This window comes from Hyalella azteca, unplaced genomic scaffold, assembly GCF_000764305.2.
Source record: "Hyalella azteca isolate HAZT.00-mixed unplaced genomic scaffold, Hazt_2.0.2 contig11285, whole genome shotgun sequence".
In the NCBI taxonomy this organism is placed as follows: Eukaryota; Metazoa; Arthropoda; class Malacostraca; order Amphipoda; family Hyalellidae; genus Hyalella; species Hyalella azteca.
Genome location: NW_025941286.1, coordinates 1 through 18,925, shown reverse-complemented (window position 1 = coordinate 18,925; position 18,925 = coordinate 1). Strand labels below are relative to the sequence as shown.

General features: G+C 39.5%; 2 protein-coding genes across 2 annotated transcripts; both read right to left on the bottom strand.

The window, feature by feature from the left end:
- Nucleotides 1-895: 895 nt before the first annotated feature.
- On the bottom strand, nucleotides 896-8,374 carry LOC108672591. Its single transcript, XM_018160288.2, has 6 exons — nucleotides 8,246-8,374; nucleotides 6,704-6,873; nucleotides 3,338-3,483; nucleotides 2,603-2,762; nucleotides 2,128-2,262; nucleotides 896-1,376 (listed from the first exon to the last, which is right to left on the bottom strand). Exons 1-6 carry the CDS (start codon nucleotides 8,372-8,374, stop codon nucleotides 1,328-1,330), a joined length of 789 nt encoding a protein of 262 aa, XP_018015777.1. The 3' UTR covers nucleotides 896-1,327.
- A 2,913-nt stretch (nucleotides 8,375-11,287) lies between these two features.
- On the bottom strand, nucleotides 11,288-18,436 carry LOC108672590 (the record flags this gene model as incomplete). The annotated part of the gene is made up of 5 exons (XM_018160287.1): nucleotides 11,288-12,957; nucleotides 13,342-13,431; nucleotides 13,597-14,790; nucleotides 18,007-18,098; nucleotides 18,282-18,436. Coding segments are annotated over 5 exons (1,646 nt in total), but the record flags the coding sequence as incomplete, so codon positions are not given.
- Nucleotides 18,437-18,925: the final 489 nt, after the last annotated feature.

The window sequence follows — 18,925 nt, the reverse complement described above, 5'->3', positions numbered from 1 at the left end:
TTGTATACAATTGGCGCAATATGAAGACCATGCAAACTTGATTGCATATAAAACTTTATAAATCGTTCATGGTTGTTCATAAGAAATTTTACATAGATGAAGAAAATAGATTTAAATTCTAACAGCGATTTCTTTTGACTTCATCACCATATTGATTGCAACTCTTTAGATATGAACTGCTGAATAAATGATCTATGGGACATTTTTCAACAATTCGAAGCCATTTCTTCATATAATCATACGTGTTCACAAAGCGATCATTAATTCGAATAATATTAACAGTTTGAATTCACAAATGTTCCCTGCCTTCCTTGATAACTTCCACACAATTATACTTCATGAACGGAATCATCAGGATCAGGATGAAAGGACCAGGAGTCAAGTGAACAGAAACTGTAACAAGTTAGCCGGATAAAAGTATTGCTTATAATAACATGGTGAAATAACTAATAATTAACCTCATAAAAATATCAATCAATAACTTATTAACATGACTTATTATTATCCTGATGTTATTTTTTAGTAGAAGAAAATTTCAACATCAGTGTATAAATTTGTTCATTCTATGCATTGTTCTTCATCAAGTAACGACTAATATATGCAAAGCAATTTTTGGATCGCTTTACATTCCGGTCAAACATTAAATGAACTCGGCCTTCATTGCTAACGAACTTTAATTGGCAAAACTCATATAATTTCAAACGAAAACAACAGTGGCAATCTTCCTACCCAGCACAATTGAATTTAGTAAGTGGTCAAGATCAATATACAAAATATAATTCACTGCAAATATTATGGGATTTGAAAATGTAAAGTATACAATTATAATTTTGATCGAGTTCTACAACTCTCATGAATTATGCCTATTAATCAAGGTATAACATCCAGTTGGGATGAACTGCACCCTAGATTCAATAGTATCCCATTTCAGAAAGCATTCCTTGCTCCAAATAGTCACCACAAGCCTCGACATTTGGCAGGAATTCAATCAGGCAACAATTCCTAGCGTTTCAACTATTGATGAACCCAACTTATGTATGGACATGACTCCTCATGAAGAGGTCTCGTCGTCGCGACAAGTTTATTGCTCGCATCATATAATGTGAGTCTAAAGTGAACTGTTTCATTAGACAAAATCTGAGAGAGGATTTTGATGCGGTAATCCCGCGCGTACATTTATTTCTGTAGTGGTGAAGTTGCAGGGGTAGGCTCGCGTATTCCAATCATCGTTGAAGCCATCATCACGATAATATCAATTTTGGGTTGTCAGATGTCACGACTGATAAATGTACGTGATTGCATGGGATCATTGGCTTTCGCGGACCAATTAACTGTTTGCCCTGCTGGTTTCGGTGACGTGCAGCCAAATTTCGCGGCTGTTGAAACAAGGCATGGGAAAGGTGATGCATGCACGAAAAAAATTGGTTAAAGGTATGAAGGGCAGCTTTCTCATGGTAAAGATTCATTCTTTATTTGCACAGTGTACATGATGAAAATTGATAATTGTTCCTGCTGATTGCGTGTGAATGTTGAAACATTATTTGAACACGATTACTGCTGATGCATAAGAACTCTGCTGGCTGGCATGCTGTGATCATCTTGCTTTGTTACTGAGGTGAAAACAGAAGGCAATGTACATATTAAAATAAAACCTCCTCTTTGCGACGATGAAATACAAATACCTGCCGGTTAACGAGGTTTAGACTTTTTATATTATATGTTAAGTTTCTCTGAAAATTTTCTACTTGCCGGATCCAGAAAATTTCCAAATTATGATGGTTCAGATCATAGCAAATATCCTTTATATTTCTAAAAATTTATGAGTCGGTATCTCGAGGCAATTTCGGTCTTTTGTTAGTGATGAAAAACCGTTTATTTTGGGTGTAATATATAAAAAATTTGAAGTTTGCCTCAACGCAGAGATGGTGAGAGTGACGATTGAATTACCACAAGAAATTAAAAAGGTAACAAATGGTTCCTTAACAATTTGTTAAGGAACCTCCTGTAACTTAGAAGCAAAGACATGGTTCTGTCCTGCCGAAATATTTCAAGGCCCTCTGACTGCCAAGAGCTGATTAGCCCCTTGGCAATAAATAAATCGGCATTGGTGCATCTCCCTTCACTCACTTTGCGCTGGAAGTGGGAGATGCGCGAGTGTTGCCCTCTGAGTGCGTCCTGACTTTCGCCGCCTGCAGCGAGTCCAGCAGCTGGTTCACTTCGTCGGGACGAATCATGCTGTTACACAGCCAAAGTTCTTCAAACCTGGGTGCACAAACCTCAATGTCTTCATAGCAACCAAGAACCTTCAAGTACTTACAAACACTGCACATTTTGCACTACCAATAGTGAAACATAAATCAGCCTAGGTTTCCTAACTTGCTAAATTTAATTTTATTCTTCGTGGAGGAAAACGAAGCACAAGAGAGCTTCACTAGAGAACAGGGGATTCTTCCACTTCCCAGACGCCAACGAGCCTCTGGACACCGAAGTGCTATCATGCAGCTGGGGCGCCATGTCATCAAGTTTACAGGACAGATGTCGCTTCAAAGTCAAATAATTTCTCTATGGGAAGACTTTTATTCAAGTTCCCTTAAATACAAACCTCTTAACTTCACCAGCAGGGGCAAAATGAGTGATTGTGTAGGCCACGGAATTCCACGACTCCTCAACTGGCCCATCTATATATACGCACAGCCATGGCCTCGGTATAGCGGGCAGCGCATACGTGCGGGTGTCTGGCAGAAGCGGTCGTGTATACACCACTGTAAGTAAATTAAGGCATTAATGATACAATTGATCACAAGTTACGCTTTAATGTTTAATACACAGCAGGCAAATTGTACAGGCGTGCTTTTTGGCAACACTCGACGCGTGCGCTCATCTGCTGGGAGATAGATGAAACTTTAGTTGTACGCCTTTAAATAATATGAATGCTCCCAAAAAACTAATATTGCAAATACACGTGGAAAATAACAAAATAATTATGAGGGTGGCAAAAGAGATCGAAAGGATTTTGCGAATGAACAGAACACTCAAAATACTCATGTTCAGGCTTTAGAGAAACGTCATAAAATGTCATCTAACATCAAGTAAATGCATTATACAACTCATTCGCAAATTTTAAGTGCTACTGCAACTCATGTTTAAACTAGTCCGTGGGAATTGCAGTGACATCCTAAAAAAATCAAATTCGAGCTGCATACATAATGCATGTCAACATGTATTGATGTGTGCTAGTGGTTCTTAGGTGCACGTGGCACTCACAGGGCCAATATCATGAATTCGAGGTAACAGTAATACGTTAGAGGTCACAGTAAGACGTTAATTAGAGACTCACCGAGTTCCTTTGCCGTCCCACTCAGATTTGTGAGGTCAAGGGGCGTCGCCAAGTAAAGGTTGAGGCGGGCTCCTCGCGTCACCGCACCAAGGGCTGTAACCCCCTCAGAGGTGCCCACACAACCGTCGAAGTCTATCACCTTCACCCTGTCCATATGTAAGCAGAGTAATATCAAAACAATGAGATTTGGTTTGGTTATTGAGATACTTCAATTATTTAATATTATTTATTTGAAGTATCAATAATTGAAGATGAAGTGGACAATAATTCATTAATTATAAAATATTAATTATTAATTATAATAATTAATATTTTCAATAATTACTTGAAAATATTTGTAACTAATTATTTTAGATCAATAAATACACCTGCAGACGTAGAGCCGTCTCATCCTGTTGATCAGGCATGACATTACAAAGAAAGATGGTTATAAGGAAGTCAGTAGAACGTTGCAGAACATGATGGTTATAAGGAAGTCAGTAGAACGTTGCAGAACATGATGGTTATAAGGAAGTCAGTAGAACGTTGCAGAACATGATGGTTATAAGGAAGTCAGTAGAGAATTACAGAGTAAGATGGTTACAATGAAGTCAGTAGAAAATAATAGAGACTCGTGAGTTATTTTTGAGCTTAGCTGGAACGTGGATGCTTGTGGTACAGGTATATAATCTGTAATATATGATATCGAGCGTGAGTACAGTGATTACGCACACAGTTCTATTTGATTGCGGACACAGGTAATTCAAAAGATTGCTTAAATAAAATTGGTAAAATAATATAATGCACACATTGATAAAATATCCGTCACAAACATGGCAAGGAATAGACTTAGTATTTTGTTATCTTGGTTCTGAGCTAACTGCTAGCTTAATTAAGTTTCATTGCTGGCAACACTAAGGGAAAACAAGACCGATTAAGTTTTCACCATTATTGATTCATCAGTGAGACAAATTGAGCTAAAACAATCATTTCAGACAGTGTACGTTGATGAAAGTTGGATATCCTCAATAGAAAGGGCATCCAATGTTCTTTAGAGTGAAATATCTTGGAAACGAGGCAATCTTGTCGAAACGAGGCAATCTCTCCCTACGATTAAAATTATGAGTAACCGTAAAGATCTGCCCTCTCCGATATCTGAAAGGGCGTTTTTTATACTATGCGTGCTATATTGCGTAAATCAAAAGATAAAAGCTTCATTATGAACAAGTTGGAATAGTAATAATTGGCCCGCGCGGTTACTATGCGATGCTGAAGTTTTTAGAATAGCGCAGCCTTTATTCATTTGTACTGTCACTATTTACGGTGTCATTGGCTTAGCTTATCGGTAAGTAAGAGTAAAGTACAAGACTTTTAACCCTGCACACGAGGCCAGTGGCAGGATAACTAATGACAGTTAGCCTTTGAAAGTTGCACTGCCCAGAAACAAATCGGTGCCTTAGTTGCAGACATTTCAACTGGCTAATACGCTCAATGTAGCGTAGCTAAACGAATCATTCCGAAACTTCGTACGCTGTTTTCTCAACTGTTCGTTCGCCGTTTTCTCTCATTTTCGCTCAGCCACAGACAGCCACTGCTGCTAGGCTGATGACATCATGACAGGACTTATAAGGAAAGCCGAAAATTTACATGCAAGTTCGAATTTAATAGTTATCAAAAATTTATAATAGCTTAAATCAACTTAATAATAGTGATATTATAACTAGTTGAATATATATCATGCAATAGTGATTAAACACACGTACGACATTCACATGCTTTATAGTTTTCATCGTTGGTGTTTTGTTGCCTCGAATTCAGAGGCGGTTTTGAAGTCATATTGGTCATGAAACATACCGCAGTTCGATTACAGTCTGTGTTACTGGTGAGCCATGCAGGTAAAAGATCATCGACAGTTAATTCAAACTTATTCATTATTTCTAATAATGTATATAAAAAGTTTGACAAAAGATTAACCTGGAGCTTATGTCATAGACATGATTTTAGCAAAATAAGTTACATAACAATTCTATTTCTACCTATCCCAAATAAAAAGTATTAATTATTGGCGGTGCGAGGAATGCTTAAACACCAACACCTCGTACAACGTCGATCAATTTTTCATGCTACCAGTAATGCAACCTTGCGATAGCACGCGACCTGCAAGTTGTGATGGTAGATGATGGAGATTCTAAACTTTCCACAAGTTTAATTATTCTTCGCAAAAGAATAACAGATATAAATGATATCTAGAAAATGTAGGCACATGAGTGCCTTTTCAGTCATAATGTAGAAAGTTAGGTTAAATAGCTTATTTTAATTTGCCATGCATGCGTTCTACGTGGTCAAGTGGACTAAGGCTTCGCGCGGTCTGCAGCGAGCCCGGGTTCGAATCCTGCTATGGTCGGCTATAGTTCTTACAGCGGAGAATCGGAGGTAAGTGAATTTATAGGGTTGCAAATAATATGTCTATATCTAATAATGCAGCTAATTGCAATAATATGCTGATATAATGTAACTGTCACGATAAACCATGGATACCTAAATCCCGTCAAATCTCAACATGAAGGGACATGTACAGAGAGCTGCATTGTGAAGAGCCATTTAGGAATTTCAATAAATATTTCATTTTATACAGCAATCGATGCAATGTATTTTCTTCGGAGTTGTTACACCGTAATATCACTATGGGCGCGTTAAAATCCTAGGCTATATATTGCATACGAATTATTACATTTGTATTGCTGAGTAATTTATTTGAATTTAAATTTATCTCAAACGCTTACAATTTTAGCGTTTGAGACATAGCAATAGTGGACGCGATACTCATATTGTGGTATTCTAATAAAATGATGTACTTCCGGCAGTCTTTCTCTCATCCTATGCGCTATTGCCGCCGCTATATTATATTTGGTGTTCTCCTTCACAATACTGCATGCATAGAAGCGTCGGCGGTAAGTTCACCGAGGCATTCTCTTTTTAAGCGCTAAAGGTAGCTTTTAATTACGCGCTCCGGCTGGCTGAGGGGCGTTTTAGACCTTCGGCAACTCATTTTGGGACAAGCCGGGATAGTCAGTTTGGTGCGTACGCACCGATTTGTTCCAGTGTGGCTGCCGCTCCTGTCCCAGGATGCTAGCACGTTGACAATGTATTCCCATCAACTTGACAATCGCAGTACAATCTCACGACGAAATAAAAAACCTATATAAAAAGTTCAATAAATTTGCGAACAAAACACTATCANAAGGGGGGGGGGGGAGGAAGTCGAGGTAAATCTGCTCTCTTTAATAGAATAATTTTCTGCGCAGCAATGGTTGGTTTAGAGCAGTTTTTACCCCGAGTGTTAAGCCAACGTCAAAGAGAGCATGTATTGCAATTGATGAGACTTACTGCGTGTTTAGCATGGGCCGGATGAGGTCGTCATTGGGTTGGTATGTCTTTGTTGGTTGATTGTGCAAGTAAAGTTTGATATCCTTTGGGTGGAGCTGCACCAGCCTCCGCCACCGTTTGAGCTTACTCCTCAAGTCGTCGGCCTTGATCATCACCAAGAGAATGTTTGGCTGCGTATAACGCAACAGTTCAACGGCGTTTTCGACATCCTCTCCTGCGGTATGTATATATATATATATATATTTGTATAGTTAGGCAGAAGTTTTTCTTTTATGCAAGTTTTATTAAAGACCAGAGCGTATTTCTTATTAATGTTTTTATTATTAATTTTCTCGATGCTGCTAACTAGTCTTTTTGCGGGATTTGAAAGTTCGAATATAATTAAGGTTTCCAAATGACATTTTATTTGACTTTACGACGTTTCGAATAATCCTTATTCATTATCAAGTAAATGAAGTGTTTTACAACGCTTGAAATTGAAATTTTGGAATGACAATAGTACGTACAAAGGGTATAGTGGATACAACACAAAAATATTATTGGATACCCCGACGCTGCAAGACTGGCGATAGCTGAGGCTCTCATCATCAAGGAAGAGTCTCCAGCTATCAATCTGCAAACTACCGGATTCGTCAGGACATTGAAGTTGTTTTCGGAGTAATTTTAAGTTTCAATTTTGTATTGTATCCACTATACCCTTTGTACGTACTATTGTCATTCCAAAATTTCAATTTCAAGCGTTGTAAAACACTTCATTTACTTGATAATGAATATGGATTATTCGAAACGTCGTAAAGTCAAATAAAATGTCATTTGGAAACCTTATATTCGAACTTTCAAATCCCGCAAAAAGCCTAGTTCACAGCATCGAGAAAATTATTAAGAAAATCATTAATAAGAAAGACGCTCTGGTCTTTAATAAAACTTGCATATCAAATTGAGCAAAATGAGGAGCAGCAAATGATTGATGCAACAGTTGCCTCGTCGTCATGTAACAGATTTTGTAACGAATATCTTGATATTTCTATAATATTCAGGACTTATATAGATTTTATAATATGAGCGAATAATGCACAAGGGGAGACTTCCATAAGTTATGAGGTATTTATATGGAATTAAAGGCTGCAAGATACTTCTGAACATCTGTGCAATCCATTAATTTCTTCTAATTGGTATAATTGGATTCAAATATCTAACTTGGAATGGGGCACTACTACATCTAGAATATAGGGGGCTCTCTTTTTTGCCTGAGGAGACTAATCTATTTAGTCTCCTATCGTTGAGGGCTCTAATTTTGCCTGAGATACTAATCTATTTTTTGTCCAAAGAATTGAATTTTATCGTTTATCTTAATGATTAATTTTCTAGCACTGCTAAAAGATCTTCTAGTCTCAAATTGCACTTCATTGCAGCACACATTACTGGTCATTAGCGGCCAGATTAAACAGTGTAAACAATTTATTTTCGAATAGACTCATCATGCAGGAGAGCTCGCTACCCACCATTTCGGATTGGCCAAGTTTTTCTGAAACCATTTCGGACTTTCCAGAAAACATCCTCATCTGGACCTTCAAACAGTCTCTTAATTTCAGCCTTCAGGTCGTCTTTTTGAGCAGCGATCTCCGTTGAGGAGAGTCTGTAAAACCTGCCAGCCTTTCCTATTAGTTCCATTAAAGCGGTTTCAATACCAATGAAAATCCGCGAGTGCCCGCGAACCTTCGAGTTGTGAGCCCATTGGTTTCGTAAATCCTTTACGATTCGAAACTCGTTGAGTAGGTCATTATTTGGACCGTTTTTATGAATATAATTAAATAACGCAAAAATTGAACTAACGTCTAGGTCGGCAGGATTTCGCTTTCTTTTCAAAATCTTCCCCATGCCTCGGCACGCATTTCCCCATTCGGTATCATTGAAATGTTCTCCTTCCCGCCGTTTCAAATAAGCCTTGTAAGTCTCGTGGTGATTCTTGTTGTGACATTCTTTCTCCAGAAAGAACCTCATTACTTTATCGCTTAAGTCCATCGCGCATAGGTTGAGGTGCGACCAAATATTCTCGTTCGCCCTGTAGACTTCCGCAGTGGATCTAGGCGTGGAGGAGGCAGGCGGCCCGGTGTTGGACATTTGGCTAAGTTTGAAGAAATACAAGTTAGATTATAACGATCTCGGAGTTACTATTCACCGTTACTAAAAACACCGCACGAAATATTTACTTTACATAACAATAAAATAAGTTTATGGGGAGGAGAGCGAAGAGCTCTGAATTCGCGTCAATTGAAATTTTGATTTAAACCCACTTCTCGCATTGTATGAAAAATTAGCATTCTATCTATCATTGTTACATTATAGACGCATTTAAACATACCTCATTGCACGTTTGCTACTCTAAGGAATTGTGTTGGACAATCAAGTCGCGTTCAAAATACGTTTTGAAGAAACCTGTTTCAATCGTTTTACGTATAAATACGTTTTAAAAAGACCCACAAATATTCTACGCATATGAGCACTATTCTAGCCTAGTTCTAATATTCAATAGGGGCTAAGCCTTGTATGTGGATTCAGTTTTAGCACTGACGATCATAGGCTGCTACCATCGTTTTCACTTAAGCTATTGATGAACAACTTTATCTTGAACCTAGTATCGATTGCGCAGACGAGTATGAAGACCTTCTTGGAAAAGATACAGGATACATGAAGCGTGCCCGTATATATGAACTGCAAAGCAACAAATAAACAACATTGAAATATTTAGATTTAGAAGTTTAATGAAAAATTAGCCATCATAGCTACCTCAGAACTGTTTTGCAAAGCACTGCAAATGTGTTGAGGTGCTTCGTAACTGATGAAGGCTCTGAAACTGTAAATGGTAATGGTCATTGCAACTGATGAGGAATGCCCCATAATTGCTTAAGGAGGCGCTTTAGCAGAAGTAAATATCATCATTAAAAGAAGTGACTTACACATCCGTCAAACGGATGGGAAAATGTCAATGGTTATTCCTGCTAATTGTAATGTTGGGTCCCTTACGGAGCAGTGATATTCTAGAAATATCTCAATAAGCGTCAAAGCCACATCTTGCGGAGAGTTTGTTCGATGTTGGAACTCTCTTTACCAATGTCTATGGTATGGTATTGTATAATCCTAATTATGCGGTTATGCTACAACATGATTTTTCAAAAGAAGTTCAAGAGAGCTTATACGATAGCTTTCAATTGGCGGTGCCGTGCTTATACGATAGCTTCTCAAAAATTTGAAATGCGTGCCAGAGTAGAATAACAAGAGCTGGGTTTAAATTAATCAAATTACTAACGGTCAAGAACTCTTGACTTTAGAATTTCAAACGATTAGTTATCAATGAAATTCGCGGCTTTCATGGGAAAATCATTGGATGTATGATAAAATAGGGTTGGTGTTGAACTGTTTTATATAAAAAGTAAAAGCGGGATGATAATAAACATCTTATTATCATCCAGCATTGTCAGGAGTAGCAGCAATCGTGTGCTACCAATCCGGAAAAATTCTACGATTCTCATTGACTTGGTAAAAAAAGGCATAAGAGATTACACATCATTAAAGAATGCAGCATGCGTGTTAAGCAGCTTGTTAGTCAGAGTTTACTGACGAAACCCAGTTAAAATTTTGAGCCGAGACCGGCGCCGGGTTTAGCCGGGCTGGTCGCGCTTTAGCAGGATGGAGCCGTGAAACAATAACCGGCCATCTATCCCTAAAACTGCGCTGCTTTTGATGTATATATTTCCTCGATAATTGAATTTGTTAGATTCTAAATTACGTTGCTAATGTCAATACGATGAGAATGTCAGTAACCAATGTCAATACAACCTGTCATTGCAAGAGAGAAGTCTAGGTGAGCTCAGAGAGAGAAGGAAAAAATTTTTTTAAATCGTTGTTGACAAACGGTGACGCGTAACTGCCGCGTACACTGCCAGAGCCGCCCCAGAGCAGGCGTTGGGCAGGATTGAGCAGGCGGTGCTCAGTAAGGGCTGCGTGACGGCAGGGCAGAGCACACCTGGGCAGGTACTCAGAAGCTAATTAGCGCTGATACGCGGCTGGCGATATCGTCTCTAAAGCGGACATTTCTGCTCTATCGCTGCTCTGTCGCGTCTCTACGCCGGCTCTGCAGCCGGCGACGGCCTGCTCTATTCCCTGCCCTAAATTTTAACTGGGAATAATAAATGACATATCAGAACAATGGCCTGCACAAGTCAAACAATGATTGATATAGAGAGTACTGAAATTACCTCCAGAGATAGGATTCAAAATAGGAAAGGAAAATTTAACCATTATAAGGTCAACTCGGAACAGGGGGAGTGTTGATTCCCCAAGTGAGGGCAAGGCTACCTTCACTCTCCTGCTGCAAATAATTAATTTAATGGAATAGTTCCTAATTTTGATTATACGGACCATACTTATTATTTTTATCGAACTCAAATTTTACCTTCATGCAGCCCCTGACACATAGTTTTCAAGTTCCACCTTAGGGCATTTGCATATCATGATATGTTGTTCCTTTCTTTAATGCTATTACAAAGAGCATACATATTTATGGATTTAAAGTGAAATTCAATGTAACATTTAAGCAGCAATTTTATTTCTTTCGCTAAGTATTCGGAAAAAGAACGATTTATCGTGCAGTAGTGTGGAGTTATTTTAAGCTTCAACTGTCCGTCTTCTTCTGGCGAACCGTTAGAGGTAGGCACAGACACAAGGTCCTCTATAGAGAATTGGTATCATGTTCAAAATAGAGCTGCTTGAAATACCATGTTCAATGTTCATTGAATGAGAATGAGGATTTTATGGAAGGTAATAAGGCAATTGTGATGGTTATGAGGAGGTCATAAAATATGGTGCGTTTATAAACTCCTCAAAATTTATAATTTCAATGTTGACAAAATGTCGTAATAGTACTATTTCACCGTCGCACCGTAACCTCAACACTAATAACAATAACATCGCTTCAATTTTCCTCTTGGTCCATTATTCAACGCTATTCAAAAGTCATAAGCGGAGGTTGTTTTAACAATTACTCAAACAGTAGCTGCTTGAGATAAGTCAGCTGTGATACGTTTCTTAGTTACTTGGTTCCACGAAGACAAGTTCCCAGTTGAACTTGTTGTTAAAGAACAAATGCTTTTGTTCAAGCAAATGGGGGCCCCTCTGAAATTAACTACTTTTCCAAGTAACCATATCCCGTCACTGAAGTGAAAATGCTACATTACCGTCCTGTTGTGTTATGTTCTGCTTGTAGAACTCTTTAGTCATGTCTCGTGCCTTTCCATTGTTATGACTTATTTCCAATCGCTCTTCTTTAGGCTTTAGGGCGTCGTTAAACACTCTTCAAAACGATAAACATTAGATAATTCATTCAAAATTTGGTCTAAGAGAAAAGCTAGCAAGTAGCTATACATTGTTACCTGCTTCCTCACCATACATTTACAGAACATACTTGTAGAGAACATTGCTTCTTAGCAGCCCGGCTATTCGTTATGCTAATTACTGACCGCATTCATGTGAATATTTAAATATTGGAGGAAGGGGCGAGACATCAGCTGGTGCATATATAACCTTTTACCTTATTTCCTGATCCAAGTCTATTTTCTCTTTACCAAGATAAGGTGCTTCTTTCGAACAGCCAATACGCTAATAGTTTAATTAAAAAATATTTTTCATGGAAATTGATAATTGATGGCTTTATAAATCGCATGAAAATATAGTAAACATTAATGAAAGAGATAAATAAGTCGGCCTTCCTACATTTATGGGCTAAACAAGAACATATTCGTTCTCGATGATCTCTCACATGCAGATAGCTCGCAGTCTCGCGTTTACTGCCTCTCCTTTGGGCACATAATCACAGATCCCTTCCTGAACAATACACCTCACTAAGTGGGCACATAATCACATATCCCTCCCTGACCCCTACACTTTACAGTGGGCACATAATCACATATCCCTCCCTGACAACTACACCTCACAGTGGGCATATAATCACACATCCCTCCCTGACCCTTACACCTCACAGTGGGCACATAATCACAGACACCTTTCTGACCCCTGCACCTCATAGTGGGCACATAATAAAAGAACAGGCTATTGCGAAAACTCAAAGCTTGGCTGAATCAGCCTAAATGGCGCCAGCTTGTTGCAGCGCCTCCTCCAGCTCATCCCATCTACAATGGAGGTGGAAGGAGCTGCGTCTCATCAGCATCTGCTCCACGTACTGCAGCACCGCCCTTAAACTGAAGAAAGATATTGCATATGAGACCCGGCAATTTTTTGAGTTATCTGAAATTCATCGCAATCAATTTTTTTAATTGACCTGGAATCAAAAACACTTTGGTATAAAAATTCTCAATTTGTATGATGTTTTGGGAGAACATTATTCTTGATAATGCAATTCCTTGACATAAATAAATAAAATTTTGTCACCAAATTTACGTTTTTATAAGATAATGCACTAAAGTAAATTCGCAGTCGTAATTAGTCCGGGAAAATTACCAGGAAACTCATAAAGAAAGGTCACGGCATCGAATTATTCAACATAAATCTATCAGATTCAACGATTACGAAGGCAACAACAATTATCAAGTGTTCATTTGTTCCATATGAAGGATTATACTTACGGTTGCAAGTTAGTCGGCGACTGCAGGAGTTCCTTGGACGGCTCAGTCACCTCCAGCATATTGGAGGAACGCGGAGTGCGGTCGTCAACCCTGCAACAAAATACGAGCAACGACGTCTAGCAGTGCCACAAGAGACAGCAATTAACTGTACATGTCATCATTCCCGCTTGTATTTATTCATGTGCTCTCATAAGCTTGAAATTATAAAAGCTAATGTACTGCTTCCAATGATGTGAATAATTCCTGTCTGCTTACCGAGTTGATACATGTGGCGTGGTTCCTATGATAACGTTGAGGGGGTCATCACAGGCTAGGATGCGATGGAAGACGTAATCGGCTGCAAACATCTCTTGCAATGTCTTGTTATGGAACGTTCCACTGAAATTGTCTTCCTTAGATTTCGGTATGTTCAGTTTTAGCAACCCAGCAAGGAGGTCTTCAAGATGCCAATCTTCTTTGAGATGCAGAACGCCTTTGTTTTCTGAGAAAGTGAGGACACTATCGCAGAGTGATTTTAAGGCGGCAGCACCGATAAATTCGAAAAGATCATCAACGAATTTTTTAGCTCCGGAGTAATCCTCACGAGATGATATGATGCGTTTCCTGAACATCTCCAGAATGTCAAGCGCCACATCCCCGGGTGTTTCCCATGAAGAGATCGTCTCAGGAAAGTCATTCATGATTTCACAGAAAAGCATCATGGTTGTGGAATCAACGAAAACACTTCTAACATCTTGATTCATCAATGAGAAGGCTTTTCCCACACTATCTCCTTCCTTATTCAGGAATTCGAGTTGTGCATCAAGTGTAGTGAAGGGCTTGACGTGGCTCTCAATGGAATATGTAGCATTCCATGACAGGCTCTCTATACCTAAGGGACCAACGATTTTCTCAATTTCATCTTTGAGCTCTTTTTCCGTCGTTACAAGCTCGGTCAGTAGGAGACGATAAAACCAGCCGGCTTCTCGTACCAGCTCTACCAACGCTGTTGACAGCTCATCCAACTTCTGGTGGATCGTAGAAGGCGACCAATAGTACATGATTTCATGTCGCAAGTTCTTGACGACTTGCAACTTGTTGGAAAGTTCAGAGTGATTCCTCGTGACATCATTTCCGAAAATATGGTCAAGCAGAATGAAAAGATCTGTGGCGTCTAAATTTTCTGGATTCCAAGCCGTTTCTAGAAAGTTTATTAGGTTCGGACATAAGTTGTTCCATTCTTCATCACCGAAAGGACGTCCTTGCCTACGTTCCATGTATTGTTTGTAAGTCTCGTTGCTTTTTTTGTCAGAACATTCTTTGTTGACAACGAACTGCAGCACTTTTGAGCTCAGTGCCGTGAAACAATAAATGGCGCGGTTAATCGAAAAGACCATTTTGCATACGCTGCCTTCTGATGCAGAAGGCCTCAAGTCATCAGTCTTGGCTACGTCAGCCATCTTACGGGGTCTGTGGAGCGAAGAAGCACAATGGCAACATGATGTACAAAATAAACAGCAATATTCACTAGACACACGAGGAGCCGATCCACCAAATACTTACTGAGGGGATGATACATTGAAAGCGTACAGCCTGGAAACATGAACATCAAGCGTCCCGCTCAAAGAAACAAACATGAGCGATTCCCTCCAGGTACGGAAATACAGCGCTACCTGTTCACGTACGTAAAATTTAACGCTTTTCTCCCAGACACATATCTTTAAAACATTTTCACGCAGGCCAACTAACTTCAACGAAACAAGTAAACTTCGAAAGTTCCCCCCCCCCCACTACGACATATCCATCTCAATAACAAATGTTGTAGCCCAAAACATAACACAAGACTCTGAAGCGTGACATAAGTAAGAAATGTCTCCAACCTGAAGGCCATTTCACAATAATTAAGCGTCACAACAACAATACCAAGTTATGGGTTGAAGTCAAGGACTACCAATGTCAAGTGAGTCTATATCACTGCCTACATATTGGCTTCAGCTAATCTACAAACGGTATTCTGCCCTCCAAAGAATCTTCCGGACAATCAACAGAAAACACACCAACACTGCGAGCTGAGATTGGCGTTATTAAATTTAATGTAAATTCTTCCTTCCTAAGAAAATTTCAGACGTTTAAATCATTAACCAATTATGAAAAGCGACTGTGTCAAAAATTTAAAAATTGGACTGAGCTTATTTGGTAACTGTGGACAACACGCTTCCTTTGCGGTCAATGTATGTGCTATGCAGCGTATGTATGTGCGTGCATCGGTTTTCACAAGAGGCAGTTCAGAGTTGTAAAAACGTTCATTTTTCACACTCAGGAGAAAAATAATTCAAAAATAATTCGTTTGCACGGCGCAAAGGTTCACTCCAAACTGGAAAAATATAAGTCACGTATCGAATGATGGAAGCCGGCGATGGGACAAACGGGAATACAGTACCAAGATATTTTATTACAACGCTTCTCTTTGACTTCACTTCTTGTTTGTCTGCTACGAATCTTATAATCAATATTTATCACACTTCTAACTGTCCAATCGATCTGAAATTTTGCACACTTATATAAAGTCGGACACAATGCATGAATCAATTGACAAAATTATTACTTTTAAAAATATTGAATTGAAAAATGAAAAAATATTTTAAAATAAACAATAAATTAATTGTACATGTGCAACATCAGAGACACTGGCCTCTTTAGAAGTGTTGTCGTTAAAAAGTAATTGTTAAATGCATATTATTTTAACTTCCTGATGTTAATAATTTCAGGCTTTTTGGTTCAATCAATTCTAAATAGCGTAATTGACCGATTACTGTTACAAATCTACTGGAAGCTCCAACAAACTATAAAAATATGTTATTGACATTTCCAGTTGTTATAGTTTATAAATCCTTAAGAGCTAAATTGTCGAGAAATATATCGTTCGGTTTCTAGTGCAAATATCTATCGACTCTATAAGCCATTTTTCTGATTTATTAATTATTTTCATAAAATAGGATAACGCTTGCGGCTAATAAAAAAACTCCAAAAAATGTGAAACAAAAAAAATTGTCATTTGAGTTACGAATATGATGCTATTGTTCCAAATTTTAGCTATATGGCTAAACGAGTTTAAAAATTTTAGGAGTCGCCTAATTTCCGTTTTCTTTACAATCACCGTTTGTTGTCATTTTCTCAAAAAAATCATGCTCAAAGATAATGTGCTTGTGTTAGTGTTTTACACGTGAGTATGAAGCTTCATAAATATCGGCCAATAAATGAGTGATTTTTTTACCTATGCGCTTCCCGCTGAAAAAATGAAAGCTGATATTGCGTCTGAGCTGATGTACTCCACGTCGCTCAAATCAATGACAAGAAAGTTCGTGGTAGTGGCAAGCTATTTTTGCTGAAAAACTTTCGTCGACAACGAAGGAAACTAACGGAGTCGTGCAGGCATCATCACTCCTCTGGAACTTGAACGAGACCTGAGAAATTATCTATAGCAAATAAGTGACCTTGATAAATAAATGCTATAATTTTTGCAGCCTGACTTCCTATTAGAAGGTACTCTAAGCAGCTGATAGACTGCTGAACTACCCAGCTGAATTACAGCTAAACACCTAGCCAAATTACCCAACAGGATTATTTCTTAATTATCCATCTATTTGCCGGCAATGTATCATATTCCTACGCTTTCTTCCTACTCACTGAGGCTGAATTACTACTGCATTACCCAGCTTGATAGCCACTTTCCCTGTATTCTGTACTTATCAGTTTGCTAGGCAATATTCGTGATTTGAAAGACTGTTAACAGTGCGCCACATTCTGACGCTCTCTGCGTTTACACTGAGACCAGTTAGGGTTTTTTAGGTTCTTATTTACGTTTTCATAGAGAATAATCGTATGATTAATATATCAATATTCAGATATACAGTATATATTTGCTGAAACATTGAACTCAGTATGATGCATTAGTTCCTATGTCCTGCTGGCTATTTTGATACATAAAATAGCGCCCCCGCCATCACCTCCCTCATCACCAGCGCCCCGCCATCTCCATCATCGAGAGAAAAGCTCCCCAGCTCAGCTGATGAAATTTATTGGTGATACAAAGGTAGAGAATAGGAGAAAGCTTAACGCAGGAGTTAATTTAGCATGTAGATGTAAACTGCGGTGCAACTCATCCACGCGACAACATTTCTTCTCGCTTCGAGTCACCGACATGTGGAACAGCCTCCCTGAAGATATTGTTGACGCTCCGAGTATGAACGCGTTCAAGAACAGACTATACAAGGCCGTGCAGGAGCATATGTTTAGTCATGAAAAGCCTCGTATTATACGGAACAACTGAAATCTAGAAGCGATTTTAAATCTACAGTCCGTTGAAAAGACTTGATCAAAAGGCCAGTCTAGTCAAGAAAAGTACAAGAATCGGCCTATTCTTCAATGCCGAAGATACTATACTATACTATAATACTATACGAGAATATCTAAAAGCTGTGCGATGGCGCCGCCATTTTGGAAGCACCGGATGACCTACCCAATCTTCAAGGTCACTCACCACGCAAAGTTAATGTCATCCCCAATGCTCACAAGACGACCAGGGGTTGACCCACGTAGATCATCCAGAGACCCCACACCAGGTCACTCCCCAAGTGCAGAGTAAATCACCCAAGTCACTCACCCAGCCAAGCCAGCCCCACTCACCCGTCGGGGTCACGGAGGACGTCCGTCACGTGAAGCTTCACCCAGCCGCCGCTGCCGGGAATAAACGGAAATGATGTTTTGAATACAAGTAACTTTGATCAACAATGGGCTGAAAAGCTAATATTTTAATAATTGCTAATTTAGTAATCACGGCACGTGTGTCGGTATCTACCGAGACTCACGGCACGTGCGTCTGTATCTACTGAGACTCCCGGCACGTGTGTCTTTATCTACTGAGACTCACGGCACGTGTGTCTGTATCTACTGAGACTCACGGCACGTGTGTTCCCCTCCTGGCATGGCGGGGGCAGGGCTGGTAGACGCACGTCAGCTCGGGGGCTGGGCGGGCTCTCGACCCCAGCGTCGTGCCCCTCCTGGCAAGGCGGGGGCAGGGCCGGCCAGGCGGCGTCCAGCGGCCAAATGCTTACGCCTGCGAGTCAAACAACGACCAATATTACGCGAGGGAACTGCTGTGCTTATGGCAACACGAGAGCCAGCCCTCAATGCATTGCTGTCAGCCGTTAATCAGTCTAGTCGCGTGGCCTGCCAACTGTTAATAACTCATATCCTGCAGGGTTGCGAATATCCAGTCAGAGTGGCGCCCAAAACTCACCCAGCCTAATTATCAACCATCATACCGGATGGCGACTATGATAACTATGCGAAAGGCGACTATGATAAACTCCGTGAAGCAGTGAATGCAGTGAATATTTCGAACTGTATTAATGACATGAATGTGGCTGAGTCATGGTCACTTCTCAAGGACACGGTTTTGTCTGCAGTTGATAGAATAGAATAGAAGTGTCGGCGTTGAAGAAATAGGCCCATGACCTGTTGCCGATTCTTGAACTTTTCGTGACTTGATTCACAATGGATCCGGCCTTTGGAACCCGATCTTTCCATAGCTGACGATTGATTG